The sequence below is a fragment of the Erithacus rubecula genome (assembly GCF_903797595.1).
Source record: "Erithacus rubecula genome assembly, chromosome: 2".
Classification (NCBI taxonomy): domain Eukaryota; kingdom Metazoa; phylum Chordata; class Aves; order Passeriformes; family Muscicapidae; genus Erithacus; species Erithacus rubecula.
The window spans coordinates 9,541,519-9,561,686 of NC_136685.1; the positions used below are offsets into that span (position 1 = coordinate 9,541,519).

Sequence of the window (20,168 nt, forward strand, 5' to 3'; positions counted from 1 at the left end):
CAACTATCAGTGTTGCAGGGCCTGTCCCTTGCTTTTGCAGAAAGGTGGGAAAAGCTGACACAAAGCCAAAGTTAGCAGGGCACTGAGCAGTGTGAGAAGGTTTCATGCATGTTTAATGTGAGTGCAGAAAGGAGAACAAGGAGGGCCTTTCAGATGGAGAGCTGTGGCACATTGAGACCAAAGGGTTTGGTTGTCAAATAGCCAGAATGTGCCTCTTCCATGTGCCTGCCTTCTGAGTGAGAAGTGGAGGTTTAGGCAGCATGAAAAGCCTGAAACTCTTGGGCTCTTACAAGTGAGGGCTGCACTTCTTATCTAGTAGGTAACCTTGTTAAAAAGTGACTGAGGAGAGAAAGGTGCACTATTCCAATTTTGTGGGGATTGAACACCTCTATCTCATCAAGCTCAGCTATGCAGGTCATGCTCTTTGTTGCCTGTCAGAGAGGAGAAGGATTCAGAAAAGCAAAAATGATGTTCAAAGCTGAAGATTGCTAGTGGGAGGATAATATCCAATATTCTTTTATGTCAGCAGATGACTGTTCATCTGCCTCATCCTTTTAGCAGAGGCAGGGGCTGGATCAGTGAAACAGATTCAACCCCAGCCAGTGGCTTTCATGCAGAATGAAAGGTCTGATTGCTTTTTATGAAAGGAGTTTGCTGAGAGATCTGGTCAAGTTGGAAGCCCCACTTCCAGCATGTTGTGACCATTTGAGCTGAACACTGGTCCATTTCCTAAGATTATTTCCAAGATTCTCCTTGTAGGGTCTCTAGTGCATGAGCAGGGGGGGATTGGATGCAGTCCAGAGCATTAATTCTACAGTTCATGGTGATCAGTTCTTTTATCACTCATGTTTGTGTTGTACAAGGAGCATGTGAAAGGGGCCTGAAGGATATCCTTGTCTCCCAGCAAGGAACAGCTGGTCCAGCTGTGTCCCAGGCATCACAACAGTAGGTTTCAACCTAACTCCTGTTTCTATGCTGTGCCTCTATCTGTGTATTAAAAGTAGCTTCTTTCCCAATTCCTTTTCTCCAAATTGGCTGAATAATGAAGGTTTATAGTGGTATGACTAGAATAGACATTTAAGCCCACAGGCCTGAAAACTGCAGTCTAGGACAGGAGTTAGGTGCTGAAATTCCATCTGTAGCACATGAGATGTAGGAATAACCCCAAGAGAATGTAAGTTCAGAGCAGTTACACCCATGCTATAGTATGGCTGAATCATACCTTGGGAAAGACACCCTCACAGGTAAACAGAGAATGCCTAACCCTAGCACACTGTGAGATTTCACAGTGTGAAAATCATCATCTATACCATGAACAGCAGCCAAGGTAGGAGAAAGAGACCAAGGATGTGGAATTGCTTTGGCTTGTCTATGGGAAGGGGGAAACCTGAAATCCCTGTTGAAATGGGAATGCAAGTCTGTCTCTCCTTTTCCATCTCCCTTTCAGTGTATGTGGAAAAGTCTCTTCATTTGTCAGGTGGTGGGTGAAGGGTATGGAATGCTGCTGGACCCCTTCCTGGTTTTCCAGGGCAAAAGGGGAGGATCTGGGGTATCTCACTTACTGCAGACATGTTTATCTAAATATGCTCTGCAAGGTTGCAAAACAGGACAACTTAGTGACACCTGACCAGAGGTGATGCTACCTGTGTGCCTGAGAGTGCTGAGAACAGCTAGCATTTGGTCATTATTACTTCCCCTTCATCACAGTCGACAGATTTTTAGAGGACTGCTTTTTAGATTAACAGAAAGTTAACCTAAAATTGTGAGTTTGCTGTTGTTGAAAACAGAGAGTGTGTTCTCCTGGCAAATGCATGGGAGCAGTGAGTTGCTGGGCTCTGCAGTGTGGGCTGTGGACAGCAGAGTGCACTGCTCATGCAGCAGAGGAAAGCAGCACCCGGGCAGCTGCTGGGGGGTCCTGGGGTCCCAGCACCCTCCCATTCCTTTTTACAGCTTACTCCTTCAGCAGGTGCAGCTTTAAGAGGGCATTTATTCAGCAACCATCTCAGGCAGGACTGCTGCTCTTGGGGAGCAGGCACGTGTGTGCAGTGAGCAGCCATCCTGGGAAGGCAGGGGCTGCAGAAACTGGGAATTCCTCTGGATCTGCACACGAGTGAGCTGCCAGCATGAGTGTGCCATCTGCCCCCTCTGCACTGCTGTTGGACAAACACACCTGCAGTTACACTGGAGGCACCTCCTGAGAGTGATTACAGGTGGTGGCATGTCAGGTTTGTACTTGGTCTCTAAAAAATATAAGAATTAAGAAAAAATACCAAAAAAACCTTCTGTGTGCACAGAAACAAAAAATACCAGGTGTAATTTTTGCTCATACTAGAGTATTCATCTATTCTGTTTTGTAGAGTTTTCCATACAGAAGCAGGTGAGATGGAAATGTGCTAACAAGTTTCCAGGAATGTCAGGTTGATGTAATGATACAGACAAAACTCTGCATGAGTGGGAAGCAGCGTGTGCCCTAGTGTTGCATGCTGGAGGGGCACTGGCAGTGGTTGTTTGGCTCTTTGAAGCCAGTGTTGGTACAGCAGATAGCTGCTGTTGCACTTTAGCAAGGACATGTTCTGTGCTTACATTGCTCTGGTGTATTTTTATTTGACTTTTCAGATTTGCACTGTGCATTCACATGGGAGGATTGGCAGTCACTTTATGAAGTATTACAAGAAGCAGCCATAATCAGGGCTTGAATAATTTTAGTGATCTGCAAGTCCATATTTGAGCAGCTGGAAGAAACACAAACTGTTATTTTGCAGCCTTGAGTGGTTTTCTGGTAAGTTTTCTTCTGTAGCCACTTCAGAGAGGCAACAGTTTGCAAGATTTACTGATCCTGTTAGCAGACAAGAACTTTCCAGTGCTGTCCCACCATCTGGTCTTTAAACTTCATGCAAATAGTTCTGGTGGTTCCTGGGAGTAGTAGCTCCTGTGTCCAGTGGCACCATTTGGAAAGCAGCAGCACAGCAGAGCCTTCAGGTGCTGCTGGAGACACACACAGAGGCTGAGGTGAGGAGTGATGCTGGAGCAGACAGCTCAGCAGCTCTGGTTGTCCAAGGGGGAATGAAGCTGTGGGAGAAACCCTATTCTTTGGAGGATTTGAACCATTCAAAAGCATTTGAAATATGGCAGTGTGCCTTAGTGCCTTAGTGTTTGTTTCTGAAATTTTGGATCTGTTTTCTCTCAGACTGGGGGCAGTCCTGTTGAAAACCTGTTGAAATAATACCTGGCTCCAAAACTGCCTGCTGTGGCCCAGCTCCAGCATGCCCTGCTCTGCTGTGTTTGGCTTGGCAGGGAGCTCTCCTTCTTCCCTCTCTCATGAGCTCAAGCTGAGACCATGGGGCTGTGAACCATGTCCATTCCCTGTTCTTGTCCCAGAACTTTTATTTTTGAGGTCCTCAAGGACAGGCTCTGCATTGCTTGTGTCACAAAGCATGGTGACCTCTCAGGGTGAGTACACATGGCCTGTGCTCTTACCAAATTCAGTCTTGGTGTGTCATCTTAGATCTGGAGAAACAATCCATACTGGTCCAGCAAGTACATAGCCCTGGAGACTGTCAGAAGGGTGCCCTGGAAATCCTGAGAATGATACACACTGTGTTTGTGTCGTTTTTAAAGAATACATAGGTGACATCAGCATTCACAGCCCATGCTCGAGGCATTTGAGATGCCAAAGAGCTCCTAAATCTCTGAGAAACATCAGGTCAGGGGTGCATTGCAATAGTTCTTTTTCTGCTCCACAACCTACCCTTCCTCTCCCTGCTTGTGCTGCACTGTCCTCTGCAGGTGCTGCCAGGCTGTGTGTTGGTAGGAGAGCACGCTGCCACCAAGCAGTGCACATACACCTGAGAACAAGAAAAGATGACACTTTTTTTCTTGATCCATATCAAATCCCACTTTGCAGAGCATCATTTTGTATTTTCCTTTTGCAGAAAATGCATCTGATTAGACTTAGGCTTCTCTGAACAGTTCCACATGGCACCTTCTAGCTGAACCTGCCTAGAATTTAAAGTTGGTGTCAAGGAAGCCCTCAGGCAGTTTGGTAACTGGGAGGCTGAGACAGGAGAAGTTAAAACCTCACATGCTGCAGTGTATCAAAGCTGGACAGAAACTCAATCTGGTGCCTGCTGCACACTTAGGAAGCAGCACAAGCCAGGTTGCATTCATGTTCATTTCCAGCAAGTTCAAAAGTTGAGGGGCCTGTGAAAGGCTGGTAAATAATGATGCAGTTTATTGAGCTGCCCAGGCAGTGAACACTCCATGGCTGGTATCAGTACATGTCAGAACAGGCAGTTCACTCAGCTGGGTGACCAAGGAGCAAAGTGCCCTCAGGTGACTGTCCTGGTTGGTTTTTTTTGGGTTTTTTTTGTCTGTCCTTAGTCCTTAGAGGAGAACAGGATCTTTAAGACCAAACCCATGTGCTGTGCTTCTCTGCCCATAAGGCTGACCCCAAGGAGGTGGATGACTGGCTAGGACAGATGGGAGACAGCAGAGCTGAACTTCATGTGGATATTGGGACATATAAGTTGATTTTTCTGCTCTAGACATTTTGAGCTGAAGTGATATGACTATGATCCTACACAAAGCCAGAACCACCATATAAAAATCATATTTTTTTGTTTACTCCAGCCAGTCCAATCTCAAGGTGGCAGAGGAGATTTAAGAAGAGAACTGTATTAAAGCTGCACACCAGTCAGGGCAATTGAGTTGAATGCTGATTAGGGTTTAAGTCTGTGAGGTGTCTAAATCTATTTCTCAAAGCCCAGAGCCATAGAATATCTCAGGTTAGAAGGGACCCATACAGATCATCAAGTCCAGCTTCCTGCTCCTTGCAGGACTCCTGCAACTAAACCACGAGTAAGAGCATCATCCAGACTTCCAGGATAGGGTCCATGAGTGGGAGGTGAGCCTTTCCCTCAATCCTACCTGTTCCAGTTGCTGTGCCAGGGTCCTTACTGCCAGCCTTTTAAAGTGAGAAGGGTGTCTCACCCTGGGGCTAACAGGCACCGGGCAGAACTCTGCAGCAAACTCACTGCCATTAATCTCACACCTGTTTGAGAGGAAAGATAACACATATCAGTAGAAATTAGGGCTTTCCTGATGAGTTCATTGGGCATTTACTGCTACTTGCCCATCCACAGTGATGTTCCATCTTGGGGTGCTGTTGAAGTCTGGAGATCTGGCTACCCAGCAGTTTTCCAGGTATAACTCCGCGCTGGGGCTCTCGTCTTTCAGCTCCACCTCAATAAACACAGGCTCCATGGGTTGTCTGAATATTGTCATGCTGGGCCCATAGAACTCCATGAAGGATTCATCTCGAGAAAATGTCAGGGGATTTTGTTGTTGTTTATTATTATTTTAACTAAAACATACTTGGAAATTCTCTGATTTCCCTAGGAGGAGATTTACCTTTGGACACTCTTGAAACTACATTCAGAGCTTGTCTTACCCTTCTGTAAGCTGCAGAGAAGGAAATGTTAGTGAGGTTCTTTAGTTGAAAGCAAGGCATGTCTTTACCAGGGAACTTAGGACTGAAAGAGTCAGAGAGGTTTAAAAATGAAGGAAGAGAATTGCACACCTGCAGTGTTTGAACGTGGAAACATCATCCCTGAGCCAAAGGGAGGGGATGTGGCTGGGTCACTGGAGAAGGCACCGAGCACTAGGGTCTCTTTTGCTTGGTAGTAGCACAAGACTGTTAGTCTAGAATAGAGGAAACAGCAATCTTTGTGTTCACATCTATTTCCCAGCAGCTGTACAAAAGTGAGCAGTGTCAGCGAGCAGCAGCTCCTACCTGTAGTCTGGATCTCTTGTGATTGTTGGAATGCTCTGTCTTGGAAGAGTCTCTTTCTCATAAGAGATTTCATTCTCATAAATAATGTGATCACCTTCAAACTGTGCATATGGGAAGCTCATTATAAATTGACTCTTCTCAGGAGCTGGGGCAGGGGACCAAAAGAGAAAATGCAGGAGAGGCAGAGACTCCAGCAGGTGTATCTGCTCTGGCCATGCACTTACCCTTACAGAAGTGCCACAGGTAGTGATGTGGAACTTGAAGAAGGCATGGGCTTCATTATACTCCCTAGGCTTGCAGGAGCTGTCCCTTAGCTTGGTTTTGCTCATGTCAATGGCAGGAACTGTCTTCATTTGGGCAGATACCATTATGGTACCATCTGGGTGGCATACTGAGAAAGTCAGAGAGTTGGTTATGAGCTCAAGAAAGAATTGCACATCTTTTTATTGATTGATCAGTTGCATAACTTACTTATAAATGCTGAAGAATTAAAACTGCAGCTAATGGAGAACATCTGTAAGGTCTCCATAGTTCTTATTTTCCTTAGGGAGACATCAAATCTTGCTTTAATTTTCTGAAAGGACACTTCCTGCAAAGGAGGAGATGGAAGAGATTTCCTGTTATAGTACATCATCCACATGTACAGAGTTCTGCTCCTTAGCTTGTGCCACTTGAATACTAACAAGTCACAAGAGTTAAGTCATTGTGAAGACTTGAGCCTGAAGCAACATGAGTGCAGAAGTACAAGTTTTCTGGTATGAATTTATCAGTCACTGTCACAGAGATAAATTTGGGCTGATTATTGTAGAATAGTTCAAATTATTACAACATCAATTTTCCCCTGCCATGTCTTAACATTTCTACGAACAGTTCCTTTAAAAGAGCTTCTTTCATAAAAGCTATATTGAAATATTGTTTCTGGCTCAGTGCAGATGGGACATTTTGCCTCATCTTACTAAAAACACTAAGAAATTTGTTTTTGAAGACTTGGTGCATATCTTTTAAGAGACAAGTGGGGACTGCAGATTGCATGATCCATGACATTACCAGAAGGGTCCACGTCTGATGCCTCTTATCCCACTTGCTCTGGCTCAGAGTCCTTCCCTCTGGATGTTTTCCAACATGTGTAATACCCCAGCACTACAGACTGGGACTGTAGGGCTCTGTGAGAGCAAACAGCCCCATGTGCTGTAAGAAGGACATTGCTGAACAGCTCCTGTACCTCATAGATGAGTCCCCCAGCAAACAGAGGTATTTGCAAGATGAGGTGTGTGGAGTTGGTGGCTGCAAGGTACCCATTGGTGAGGGCAACGTGTCTGTTCAGGATCTTGTTACCAAGGTACAGGTCCCAGTACTGGTGCAAGCCAAACGTGGGCAGGGTCAGGTACAGGTTTTCTTCATCACAGGAACCAACTGCTTCTGGTACTTCTGTGGGAAGAAGGTGGGGTGTGGGGTTAGCAATGGAGGAAGGTTTGAGTGGTGAGGTTGGCCCAGGCAGGGATTTCTGTCACAGTAAGAAGCCCCAGCAGCCAGTTTTGTGCATTGTTTGCAGGGCTTGTCTGTGTTGTAGCAGGTGTAGCAGCTCACAGCTCAGGGGATGGGTCCTGCCTCAGCAGTGCCCTGCCAGCTTGCTTCCAGGACTGGTCCCTGTTTCAGTAAGGCAAGCTGAGCAGTGTGTGTAAAGGCATTTTTGGATCAGCCTTCTTTGAGCTGAACCAAGAGCTATTTCAGAGATAAAGTAGGACAGTGAAGGGACTGTCATCTTTGTGGAATCCAAAAATCTAATAAGTTTGAGAACCAAACAGACCTCCCAGCTGTTTCAGTAACCTGCTAAGTACAGCTTTCAGTGGATGATTTCTCCTTAAGAAATGCTATCTTTGGAGATTAGAGCAATTTTTTTTGAGTCAGTTAAATTGTGCCCTGGATGGATGCAGAGGCAGAATTGTGTTTGAGGACAAACTGAAACTTGTAGCAATGTCTGAAAGTTTTGCCAGTAGATGTATGTTCATGTTCTGAGGCATCTTGTTTAACTGAGTCTGCAAGCCAACTCCTTCTACACACTTGTTTTATTGCTCTCAGTGTCTCCAGGGCAGACTGTCTTGCCAGGATGCAGAAGAGCTGCCATCAGTGGAGCAGCAGCTTGGCTGTTACCAGCAATGAGCTGTGGAGGGTGGGGTTTTCCCCAAAGCTCTCACTCTGATGCTCTCACTGAGCCCAGTGACAGCCGTGCTGTTGATGCAGAGCAGTTGAGGTCAGGGGAGAGCTTACCAATATCAGCAATCACACACTCCACCTCTGCTGGGTGATAGTAGAGTGTCCTCTCCAGACCCACACTAAGGGTGTAGTTGACCAGGAGGGTGTATTTTGTTTCATTTCTGTTCACATACTGAAAGACAGAGAAGTGTTAAGCTGCACCATCTTTCAGAATAGGCAGGCATGTGTATTCTGAACAACACTAAATAATTATTCCAGCACCTCCCCTCTCCCCTGCAAATAGCTCAGGCTCCAGAAGCATCACTTCAGCTGGCCTAAAGCTATGCAGGAATCTGGCCTGGATTCAACAGCTCTTTCAGCCAAACATAAATGTGGAGAATGTTTGCCTTTTCAGAAAATGAAGACAGAAGTGAATGCAATGGTGCTTCCTCTGTAGCCCAATGGTGAAAGAGCTTATAGGAAGAGATCCTGGTCCAAATCCTTGTTCTTCTTTACTTAGGGTGTGAACTGAACCCAGGAGAGTAAGTAATTAGTGGAATTGAAGGTATGAGAAGATGCTGTAAGAGATCCTTCTCAATATCCTCTTTTCCTTCACTGAAAGTGCTCCCAAAGTAAAACCTGGTCAACCTAAAAGAAATACTTCTGGATTTTTTTTTTCTTGCTTTGATCCTTAATGCAATTTGACTGTGGTTTGACTGCAGCCTGAAAGCTGTTTGCACAAATCCTGTGTGTTCACAATGCTGTTCCTTGTAACAGTATCACAGCTCTGCGTGGTTTGGTTGAAAGAGTGGTAGAGGATTTGCAGTTATGCGTCCTCCCACTGAAATGAGAGATTGAAATCCCTCTGTGAGTATATACCTTTGACAAATATTTAGATTACAAATGGTCTGAAGCTTAAGAAAATCACATTTAGAGTACCCTGAGCCTGCCCATATTGTGCTTGCACGGGGCATGGCCTGTGCCAGCAGTCAAACAGTGGGTCCAGGAATTGCTGGATTCTGAAACTGGTGTTTGCCAGCATTGCAATAATTGATATTTTTTTTTCCAAGATGCTCCTGTTTCAAAGGTCAGCATCTAATAGAGACTTCAGAAACCTCTTCCTGTTGGGTGTGCACTTGGACATTGCCATGCTGACAGGCACTGAAGGAAGCAACATTTCATCCCATTTAATTACACTTGATACTGATCTCCTAGAGATCTGTGGAGAGCAAGGTGGGGACATAAAAGCCTCTAATCTTATCTCAGATGATCTCAGGCTCATTGACACCTTTATGATCAAGGAGCTGTTGGTTAATAAAAGCTGGACCATGTTCTGCAATGGGACTGCTCCACCTCCTCTACTCTGCTGCTGAAGTGACCTGCTGTATCCCACCTCTCTCAGAACATATGGATCATCAAACGAGACTTCCAGGATAAATGCTTTTGTTCCATTAGAAAAAGGAGTTTCATAAATCTTGAAGCCGTGGTGCTGTGCTTCCCTGAGGGAGAATGGCACATTTCCTACTGAGATTGCCACCAGAGAGACATCATGAAGAAAGTGTCCAAATGCAACATGAAATAGCCTTTCCTCTGGCACAGAGTCTGCAGGGAGAGAACACCAAATTACTGCTGATGTGGATCAAATAGCCAAGACAGTTGGGGTGGCCTCCCATTCAAATTCCAGGAAACTTAGCCAACAGCCATCTCTTTAATGGCTCTGATTAATGAGTGTTTGTGTTCTAGTCAGATCTGAAATACTCTGAGTGCATGAGAATTGCTTCAAGCTGCAGGGGATTAACAACAAATACATAGAACTTTAAAGAAAGTGGGTTCAGTGATTCCTTGATGCTCACTATGATGTGCAATACCTTTAAAGAAATCTAGAATCTAGTTCAGCCACATAAAATTTGAAAAATTTATTATAATTTATGGTAAGAGGCTCCTTTTTCTTTCTATATCATTTATCCAGACAACTCCAAGTATGTGTAGTGCCTTAATGCATAGGAAAATAAAATTTAAAAGCCATGACTGCAGCACTGGGTGGCACAATGATTTCAGTATGCTCTCAAGGTATCAAATGCATGCAGTTTGGAGGAGAAAATACCATCAATGAATGCTGTCTTCAGACAGTTCTTCTTCCCAGTAACTGCACATCACAACATCTTTAGTCCAGTGCTCACTGGAAAAATCCAGGTATTAACATGAAAGGAATGCTTATGTTTTTATCAGCAACTTATAAGTTAAGGCTAAAGGGTTTTTGTTGGGGTTTTTTTTGTTTGTTTTATTATAATACTTGAATCTTGACTTTGCCTAGAAAATTGTAATTGGGAGTTGAGAACATTCTGGTGAATGTAGATGTGTGGCACAGATAGGTGGAGCAATGGATAGCACAGCAAAGGATTGGTAAGAGTCAATAGGAGGAATGACTTACTGTTGATGACAGTTGGTATTTGTGGCAGGAAAGGTGTGGTGATGGATTTGATGACTGTATACTTTGTGGTTTGCCAACCTGCATCTGTCCAGGTGTGCTCCAGAAACAGGTCAATACAGTAAATGACTCCATATACACCACCAGAAATGGAGCTCTAGGAGGTAAAATACGTGATTAAGTCTTAATTCTCATAGCTTAATAAAGGGATGACTGAATATGGTTAAAATTCTTACACTAATAAGAGCAAATGGTATTCTAGTACAGCTTGGGACAGATTTTGCTAGGGGATTTTGCTTGTTTGTATTGTACTTGTCCCATTTGTCTAACCCATGTGTGGCTCAGATACTCCTGAGGTCCTTAATAAGGAAGTATCAGGTTTTCAGGGGTGTCCTCATTAAGTTTAGCATGTCAGCACATTTTATTTTTTTTAACTATCCTGGAATTACCAGTCATGTCTCTTGTTCTGTCTGTTACACAAATAGGGAGCTCCTGAAGAAGATAAGTCAAAATCACACCAATGTCATCTTGTAGGAATATTGCCAACTCCTTTCTAGGTGTTCAGGTTGGATGGAGTTTTGAGCAACCTGATCTGGTGAAAGATGTTTCTGCTCATGGCAGAGGACTCTGGAGTACATTGTCTTTAAAGGTTCCTTCCAGCCCAAGCTGTTCTGTTCTACTGAATATTCCTTTTGACATTGCCTCTGTATATATGATATATATACAATATGATATATATCAATATGATATATTGATGAAGAATAAACTGTGTTCAAAACAGGTGACTGCACCCCAACACCATGCAGAGAATCTGTTCCTTGCTAAATCATTTTGTCTTGGAAATTGGTAGGGAAATTAGTCATTGAGCCAGGCCAGAAGTTTAGGATCAGTTACATTATTGAACAAGGCAGACAATTAAATTCCAGTGTCCAGAAATCCCCTCACTCTTAATGTATTAGTATGTCTTATAGATTATTAACAAAAGGCAGTCACTTGCTTCTACCATGTTTTGTCATTATAAATTCCTAGTTTCTGAGTAAGTGCTTTCAAAACACAGAGAAGAAGCATCTGGTTCTTCAAATATTTATTGTATCTACAAATTTTAAGCAGAATCAATCAGTATTTGGAATTGTCATGATTTGGAAACATCCCTAGAATAGGCCCTCAAATGTGTTTGTGTGTGGCAGGTTTGTACTCACCTCTAGCTTGCCTCCTTCTGCTCCAATAGGGATGGTTATTCTGATTTGTGTCTCATTGTACTCCAATAAGTAGTTCATCTCCTCTGGATTCACTATGACTTGATCATCCACTCCCATTACAATGCTTTTGGACAGAAAGGTAGATTCCTGGACCACTAGTGTGGGGATAACTCTCGGCACAGTCCATGTTAGTGTAGTATTGGTGAAGCTGATGCCATCTGTGGAGTTACAGAATTCACAGAATCACACAATCACTGGGTGGGACCTTCAAGATCATGTTCAACTCATGCACTAACACCTCAAATAAACCATGGCACCGAGTGCCCCATCCAGTCTGTTTTTAAACACATTCAGGGATGGTGACTCCACCACTCCCTGGACAGATTATTCCAGTGCTTTATCCATAAAAAACTTTCCATAAAAAACTCATTCCTAATATCCAGCCTATAACTCCCCTGGCACAACTTGAGACTGTGTCCTCTGTCTCTGTCAGTTGCTGCCTAGTGAAAGATACCAACCCCAGCTGAGCACAGCCACCTTTCAGGGAGCTGTAGAGAGTGATAAGGTCACCCCTGAGTCTCCTTTTCTCCAGGCTGAACACCCCCAGCTCCCTCAGCCATTCCTCACAGGGTTTGTGTTCCAAGCCCCTCTCCAGCCTCGTTGCCTCCTCTGGACATGCTCAAGCATCTGAACATCCTTCCTAAACACTTCCAGAGAGGGGGCAATTGGAATTACACTCAGTCCTGTCTCTGCCTTCCCCTGATTCCATTTCACCAGGATATCCCTGCAGCTTTCACTGATGCAACACCTTGTAGGGTATTAGCCAAATGATGGCTATTTTGTTACAGTGACCCTGGGACTCAGAGCAGACCTGAATCACCAGTTTCAGGTGAAACACTGATTTATTCAGAACTGGCAGCTGTGCTCCCAGGTACCTGCTCTGTTGTCTCAGGGCTTACTGGCAGAAGTAAGAGGGCACAGAGCAACCTGTTTGGACCTTCTTGAAATATTGGCTTTATTGGCAACTGAAAACCTTGTGCTTCCTCTTCACTTGTTCACATTAATACTTTTCTGTGAGAGCCAGGTGCAGTCACCACTTCTTTGCAAAAAGCCAGGCTAGCCCTGACTCTCTAGAGAAAAGGATTATGTGAGTTTCAAGGAGGCAGAGCTGCATGCCTTGCATGGAATAGTGTGGAAAAGAAGAGCCAAGGCTGTGGGATTAGTCCATGGGAGACTCCCTGGCTGTTCTATAGCAATTTTGCATGTTTCCAGTTCCCTGAATCTGATGTAGGGATCTGAGAAACCACAGACGAGGCATTACACTGCACTGGGAGCGCAAGTAATGTAGTGTCACAGCAGGAACTGTGTTTGTCCAGGAGTAAAGCCACAGACTCTTAGCTCATGTTGCTCTGAGGGAAGCTTGTAAACCTCTTCTCTTAGTGAGAATGGGAAGTCTGTGTTTTCTACTACCTCCTTTGGTGGTTATTTTTAGTGAAGAAGGAAGAGATCCTTACCAGCAGGACAGGAGACGGTCGTGTCAATCAGCAAAAGCAGCCACCGCTGCCTGTACATGGAGGTGGAAGTGATCATGCTCATATTTACACCACTGACCTGTTTGAGCCCAGGCAGAAAAAGAGAGCTGATGCTCTGGAGAGGCAGTGGGAACAGCAGAGCTTTGTGTCTGTTGGGATCAACAACTCACCACGCTGATGTCAGACTCGTTGCTGCGGTAGGGCGCTCGCAGGTACACTCGGGACAGGGTGTTATTGAAGCTGTAGCCCAGCTTTACTGCATCACTTACTGTAATTCTCTTTCTCCCTGATGGGGAAACAAACATCAGTTGCCATTGCTGGTATGCAACATTGTGAGTCTGCAAGAGAGAGATGAGCTTCATCAGTTCTGTGTCTGCCAAAGTCTCTTAGAAAGCTGTGATGCTGTAGTGCCTGTTTTCCTATTAGCAGTGGGAGTAACTGGAATGGTACTGCTAGCTCATCTGAGGCAAGAAATACCTTTGAGAGGTGTATATATATATATACATGGGAATTCTAGAGCTCTTTAAGGCATCTTTAGAGATGGGAATTGCTCTTTAAGGCAATTTTAGAGATAGTCTTCTAGCACTCCTGGAAGAAATGTAGACAGGTAGCCTTGAACAAATCCATTGTGGACAAAATATCTGTGCTGTTAAGAAACTGATCTGGTTATTGCCGGGGCAGTCCAGAGGCCAAATGACAGACTACCTTTTATAGTGTGCAGCCATACTGTGCCAAAGATAAGAAGAGAGCAATGCCTGTACTGGTCTAGAACAGAGTCACCTGCAGTGATGGCCATATGGGAGCACAGTCAAAAGGAAAATGGCATCAGGAGCAAGTAAGGCATGAGGAACATGGGGCAAGCATATATATTTGACAGAATCACAGAATGGTGAATGCTGGGAGGAACTGGAGGCCATCTAGTCCAACCTCCCTGCTTGAGCAAGATCCCCATGAGTGTGGTACTCAGGATTGTGTCCAGGCAGCTTTTGAATTTCTCCATATGAAACCCTACACCTTCTTTGGGCAATCTGTTCCATTCTTCCTCATGTTCAGTTGGAACTTCCAGTGGATCAATTTCTGTCCTACTGCTGGGCACCACTGAGGAGAGCCTGCTTCCATCCTCTTGACACCCTTCCTTCAGATGCTTGTGTACATTGGTAAGATCCTCTCCTAGTCTTCCCCAGACTAAACAGGCCCAACTGTCTCAGCTTTTCCTTGTAAGAGAGATAGTCCTGTCATCATTTCCCACTCATTTTTTCCAGCCTCAAATATTTTTCATCTCAGTGACTCCTGAGCTGTCTGTACCTTCTTTGTATTTTGTATTTCTTATTGGATTTCTCTTCACTCAACTTTTCCAGACTCTCCTTGGGATCAAGCAAGTTTTTAGCAGCCACAACATCTTTTGGTGATGAGTTTGACAGTTTCACTACCCATTGTGTGAAGAACCACCTACCTTTGTTTGTCTTGAACTCATTTTCTACTAATGGAACAAGCGTATGACTCTGTTCTCCCACCCAAATGTCTTTTTGCAGTCTAGAGGTCTAAAAATACTTGAGAGGTTTTCAGTACTTGATGGCAAATCTGTCATCTCCCTTTTTTTGTCAGAGATGGAGCTATGCCCCAAGAATGACTCACAAAAGTAGAGAGAAGAGGCAGGCTGTTAGGAAAGACTCCCTTTCATACCTCTGGCAGTGCTGACATCCATGCTACGGTGTAGTCATTTGAAACTGCTGGGACATCAGTCTTCACTGACACCTGGGGACACAGGAGAGTCTTTGGGAGCAAGGGAGCAATCAGATCTGCAGTGTTATTGCATGCATGGGGAGCAGTGTCACCAGGATTTAGCAGTTTGCATTCACTGGAGGTAATTAAAGTGTTTCAGTGGAGGTTCTTGATGGCAGTAATTTTTGTGGCCTTAAAATGGAAGTTTAAAAAACCCATGGCATTTATAGTGGTGGGAATGCTTTGTGTATAGCCAGGTAAAGCTGATGTCCTGCTTCATATCTGGCAAGCTGCAAACTAGGTTCAGCTCTAGGGACCTTTAGGGACATCTGGGTCACTCCACTGGAAGTGTAAGAAAGCAGTTAATTGGCATTAACAGGACTGGTTCTCTCTTTCCATGCAGGCTGAACACCTAAAAATGCAGGATGCCCAGTACCTAAGGTAGGTGCTGTGGTGTAAATCTGGCCTACATGTGCTGCAGAGTGAGGCAAGGAAAGAGGACAGTCAGAAGACATCTGTACCATGGTTTAATTGTGTTTCAACACCCAGACGTGACTGCAGAACCTTGAGTTCTGACAGAAATGTGCTTTCTTTTTCCTGCCTGCTGCAGGCATACACAGAAAGCAATGGAATTTGGTTTGTTTGCTGCCTCATTTCTACCCTGGTGTGTAGGTGATGGCAGCAGGCTGAGCAGCCCAATTGCACCTGGCAGGAGGCAGCTCCTGTCTCACAGTCGTGTCCTGTGAGTTGTGTGATTCAGCAGAGATGCAGCTCTGCAAACTCTAGGTTTTATTATTTCAGATATGAGGATGACATTCTCACAGATGCTACAGCACTTTGTGACCAAAAGGGACTTTCATGAGCTTAAGAGCTTGGCCTTAAGCCTCTCTGCTGATTTGCTTGCAGAAGCTTGCCTTACTTCTTCTGTACAGTTAACTGAGTTTCACTGCATGCAAAATATCTACAGCATGTAAATGTGTGACTAATCAGATCTGCAGTTACACACTCTGGTGAATATCCCCAGGTTGCTATTGGCCTGGTACATGGGGTACAATCGACTTCTGACAGGAATTTGTGCAGGTTGCTGTGCCTGGCAGGGGGCTTGGATGTAGCCTTGCCTTCAGTGGGAAGGTTTTTACCTCCATGTAGTTTTCTTCACATACAATTTCTCTTGAAGCCCAGGATGCATAGGAGCAGTACATGGGGTAGGTGTAGGTGACAGCTGCCCTCATGCTCGAAAATGAGGAGACCTTGATGCTCACAGTCAGTGAAAACAGCTCATCTGCCTGGGAAGAAAAACTGGCAATTCAGCAGAGGGTGTGGAGGGTTCCAGGAGTGTGTTCTGTTTCTGAGAGTGTTTTATAATGCTGAGAACAGATTGAGAGCTGCAGTGACAGCTCCCACAACATGCTAGCCTGTCTGAAATGGTTTACAGGGTCTTACTGAGCCAGGGACATTTCCTCAGCACTCAGACCCATCTCAGCACTGTTCACCATGAAGGAGCAGCTGCTCAAGGGCAGGTCTGACCTACCTTACCATGATGTTCATGTTTCTCCTCTTTGTGACTCTGCCTCCACATGGAGAGAAGGTACTGGAGCTTTTGTTTTGATCTAAGTAGTTCAGATCTAACCTACAAATGCTGTCAAGCGTTTAAGACTAGATTAAGTTCAGTAAAAGAATCCTTTTGATTCTTCAGCTCCCCAGGAGCCACACACAGAGCAATGGACTATCCTTCTACCTGACATAGATGTGTATTTTTCTACAGAAGAAGGCAAAACCTTTACAGAGAATTTTCCAGCCTAGAAATCCAGGTCATTGCACAGCACACTGTACACCCCCCTTCTTGTTAGCTAACCTCTGCCTATAAAGTTTTACCATATTTTTTCTGTGGGGCTTCCAGGACCAACCAGACTAAATATGGACAAGCAATGAAGTTTCTACTCTGATTTGTTCTGGTTTTGGGTACATTTCATCTCAACTAATATTTAGAAATTAGAAATCCAGGCTGTACTTTTACAGATATTTTTGGAAGGGGTGAATCACCTTCTGGAGATGCCTGCTTCTCTCCATTGACTATTGTGGAAGAGTAAACAACTAGTTTAGACTAGACATTATCTTTTAGATGGCTAAAGTTACGTGAGGCAAATCTGAGTCTAATAGATGTGTGTGATCTACGTTCCTAGGCATGTGTTAACAGGCACATTACCACACAAATTAAGCCAGGAAACGATCTGCCAGAATCACACTGCAAACATTGCTTTTTCAAGCAGATGCCTACTTCTTTCCAGAGAGGCTTTCAAGAAACTCTCTGGCAAATCAGCAGCTACAAGGATATGTTTGAGAACTGGCAGCTGCTCAGCAGCATTCGGGTTAGTGTCGTTCCATGGAGAGAGGAAATCCCATGTCAGTCACACTGAGCAAACCTCCCAGCAGGGAGCCATTGCCTGTTCATTTCCACACCACCAACAGTTCCCTGAGTTCAGTATTCTCAAAACATGCCATTAGAACGCCTTATACTATCTCAGTGTTGTATTTTTGGAGAAGAGGTGCTGCCTGAGCTGCTTCCCAGCCCGTGTCTGGCCCTACCTCGTTGGCCACGTGGCAGCCGAGCACCGAGGCGCGGAACACGGGATTGCCCCACACATCTTGTGACAGGGCGTAGCCACAGCGAGATGCTAGCTTCTCATCCAGCAGAACAGGGCCAGAATGAGGATCTGCAGAAGAGGGGGAAGATGTGTGGGATGCAAAGCTCAAGGCAGGTGCTGGAGCAGAGTGGTGCTGCCTTCTCCCTGTGGGCTGGGCGCTCTCCCGTGACCTGTGCTGGTAGGGAGCTGGTGGCACTGTGCTGGCGTGTGTAGGAGTGCATGAGGCAGTTTGGCATGGCTCAAGCTCACACACATAATGTGCACTCCAATGCCTGTTTCCCTGCATCCAGCAGCTTGTGCCATTGCTACTTTGAAGTGCTGTTATGGAGAGTTTCTTGAAGCGTCACCTACATTTCTCCCTCCCCAGTTTGGTTCTCTAGAAAAGAGTTATGGGCTATTAAGCCCATCTGTTTCTAAAAAACATCAGGTTGGGATAATCTGCTGCTCAGTCTACTCAAATGATGTGTTTACAGACCTGCTTTGGGTGGGCTCTTTTACATATTGATCAGGTTTTCTGCTTCTCTGTGTGTGCTGTGAAACCTATGAGGGAGCCAAGCAAGAGACGTGACAGGGACTGGCTGTGCTCAACTCTTGATGGTAGAATTAATAACATCATGTTTTGTTAATTATCTGCCCTCTGATTAAGGAACTATTTCAGTCTTGGGTTAGACACAAGAATCTGTACAAGTAGATAGGGTTTAACTAGCTGCCACTGCAATTTCTAGGTTTGTCTGTCATGCCTATATGTTGGACAGTTCTAGACCTGTTGTTTCAGTCAATGTATGCCTGCAGCTGGGTTAGGCTCAGGAGATAAATGGGAATAATTTTGGAAGAAGAAGGAATAGCTTTTATGAGACCAACTGATAGAGCTGGAAGAAACAAACAGCATTTTGTGCCTGAAGGCTGGTCTGTTTTTTCCAGCAGTATCAGTTACTCTCATAAATGCTATCCCTTCTGCCCACACCCTTTCTGTTTGATTTGTTTCAGTTCTGCCTCCAAATCAAATAAAAAAACCCAACATAACCCAGGAAAAAGTGCATTGGTTTCACGATAAATTAATTAGGTTTGGGGTGAAATCACACACTTTTTACAATCTGATGTGAACATTTTCTGGTTTTCATTTTGATTCTGAAGATTTTTGTTTTCTACAGAAAATGGAACCCCTTTGTCTAATTTGAATTATGGTATTTAAATGCCGTTGTGGTGGTAAATAAAAATGAAATAAAAAGTCCTTTAGTTGCTGCACACTCAGCCCTCATTGAGAGTATGTTTTCTGGGTATTACCCAGCCTACAGTGCTGTTGTCATTATGCTGTTCAGGACATGCCCAGTCTGCAATGTTGCCTGTTTTCCTTGCTAGACACATGTAAGGGCTCAGCAGAAGAAAGAATGAAAGCCAAATACCAGTCCTTCCTCCTCAGACCATCCTTTCTCCTTTCCCTACTGTAGTAGCACAGGGCACAGGGGGCTGTGGCTGTAGTTGCCAGCTTTACTCCTCTGTGGGGTTAGTGGCCAAATTGAGATGGGAGAGGCTGGCTCAGGTGACAAGGGCGTGCTGCAGGTTGGGGTGAGTCACCAATTATCAATAGATGGCATCCAGATCACAGACTCTGTGATCTCTTAGGTGATTCCCTTCATGTTATTTGGGTCTGCCACTTGTAACTTACCATAGATTTCCAGCTGGAAGAACTTTCCCTGGAGCAAGAGCTTATTCAGTTTCATCCAAAAAATTCTGGAGCGGCAGCTGCTCTCTACAAAACCTGGTGGGAGCACATATAGAGCTGATGAGCCAGTGGCACTGGAGGGCAGAGAAGAGGCACATCAGGTTAGGAACAGAATAACCCAGTACTCCTCCTGCCTCTCCTCAGCCTGCTTTTTATCATTTCACCAACCTGGGGGAGCCATCTGCCTCCCTTGTCCCAGCCAGAGCAGGAAGAAAAACAGCCAGAGCCTGCAGTGTAAGCACATCAGCTGATAATAGGGAGAACAGAGAGAAAAAATAAAATATCAAAATGGAAAATTAACGAGGTGGAAACCAAAGTCCTGTTACCTGTGTAGCAAGTGACTCACAGCCTCCATCTGTCCCCAGAGACCTGTGCATGGGCAGCCAATTTCTCCTCCCTGTGGAGTGAAGCAGACCCAGGTGTGCAGGTGGAACTTGGTCAGACCCAGGAGGAGGGGTGCAGGTTACCTTTCACAGATTGTGCTGTCTTCTCCAAACCATGTGTGTGTGGACCAGGAGAGGCCAGTGGCTTCTGCTGTGGCAGGACACCTGGGTGGAATCCTGCAGTGCCCTCCAATGTTATCAGAGCTCAGTCCTGGCAGGGAGAGGCAGCTCCCTCTCTCTGGCAGGGCACAGCACCCTCCTGCCTGATACTTGCAAGGTCAGAAGCTGCTGCTGAGCCTAATTGTGATGAGTACATCAGAGGGTGCTTGGTGCTTTCCATCAGCCCCTGGGAAATATTCTCATTCCTTACAAGCCAGTTGAGTAGCTCTAACTTCAGGTCTTTAGAGCACATGAAACATTTCTCCAATGGTATTTTAATTTGGTCTACACAGGAAATACATTTTTGTTTCTGCGAAATGTCCCAGTGACCCAGCCATGCCAGAGATAACAGCAGTACTTTGGCAGCTGCACTTTTTGCTTTTGTGGATTCAG

The 20,168-nt window shown here is 44.9% G+C and overlaps 1 protein-coding gene across 2 annotated transcripts; it reads right to left on the reverse strand.

The window, feature by feature from the left end:
• Positions 1-2,357: 2,357 nt before the first annotated feature.
• LOC306798841 (uncharacterized protein) lies at positions 2,358-19,964 on the reverse strand. Of its 2 annotated transcripts, XM_079299164.1 has the most exons (24): positions 19,701-19,964; positions 19,560-19,630; positions 19,402-19,460; positions 19,177-19,269; positions 17,452-17,579; positions 16,005-16,151; positions 14,827-14,898; positions 13,314-13,481; positions 13,126-13,222; positions 11,612-11,829; positions 10,416-10,569; positions 9,378-9,586; positions 8,060-8,177; positions 7,014-7,219; positions 6,263-6,380; positions 6,016-6,182; positions 5,792-5,892; positions 5,579-5,700; positions 5,410-5,460; positions 5,132-5,315; positions 4,927-5,050; positions 3,749-3,845; positions 3,478-3,579; positions 2,358-2,982 (listed from the first exon to the last, which is right to left on the reverse strand). In XM_079299164.1, exons 2-23 carry the CDS (start codon positions 19,586-19,588, stop codon positions 3,497-3,499), a joined length of 2,745 nt encoding a protein of 914 aa, XP_079155290.1. In that variant the 5' UTR covers positions 19,589-19,630; positions 19,701-19,964; the 3' UTR covers positions 2,358-2,982; positions 3,478-3,496. The 2 variants fall into 2 exon arrangements, with proteins under 2 accessions (XP_079155290.1, XP_079155289.1); XM_079299163.1 differs by having other exon boundaries at positions 2,358-3,004; positions 19,560-19,963.
• Between the last annotated feature and the right edge of the window lie 204 nt (positions 19,965-20,168).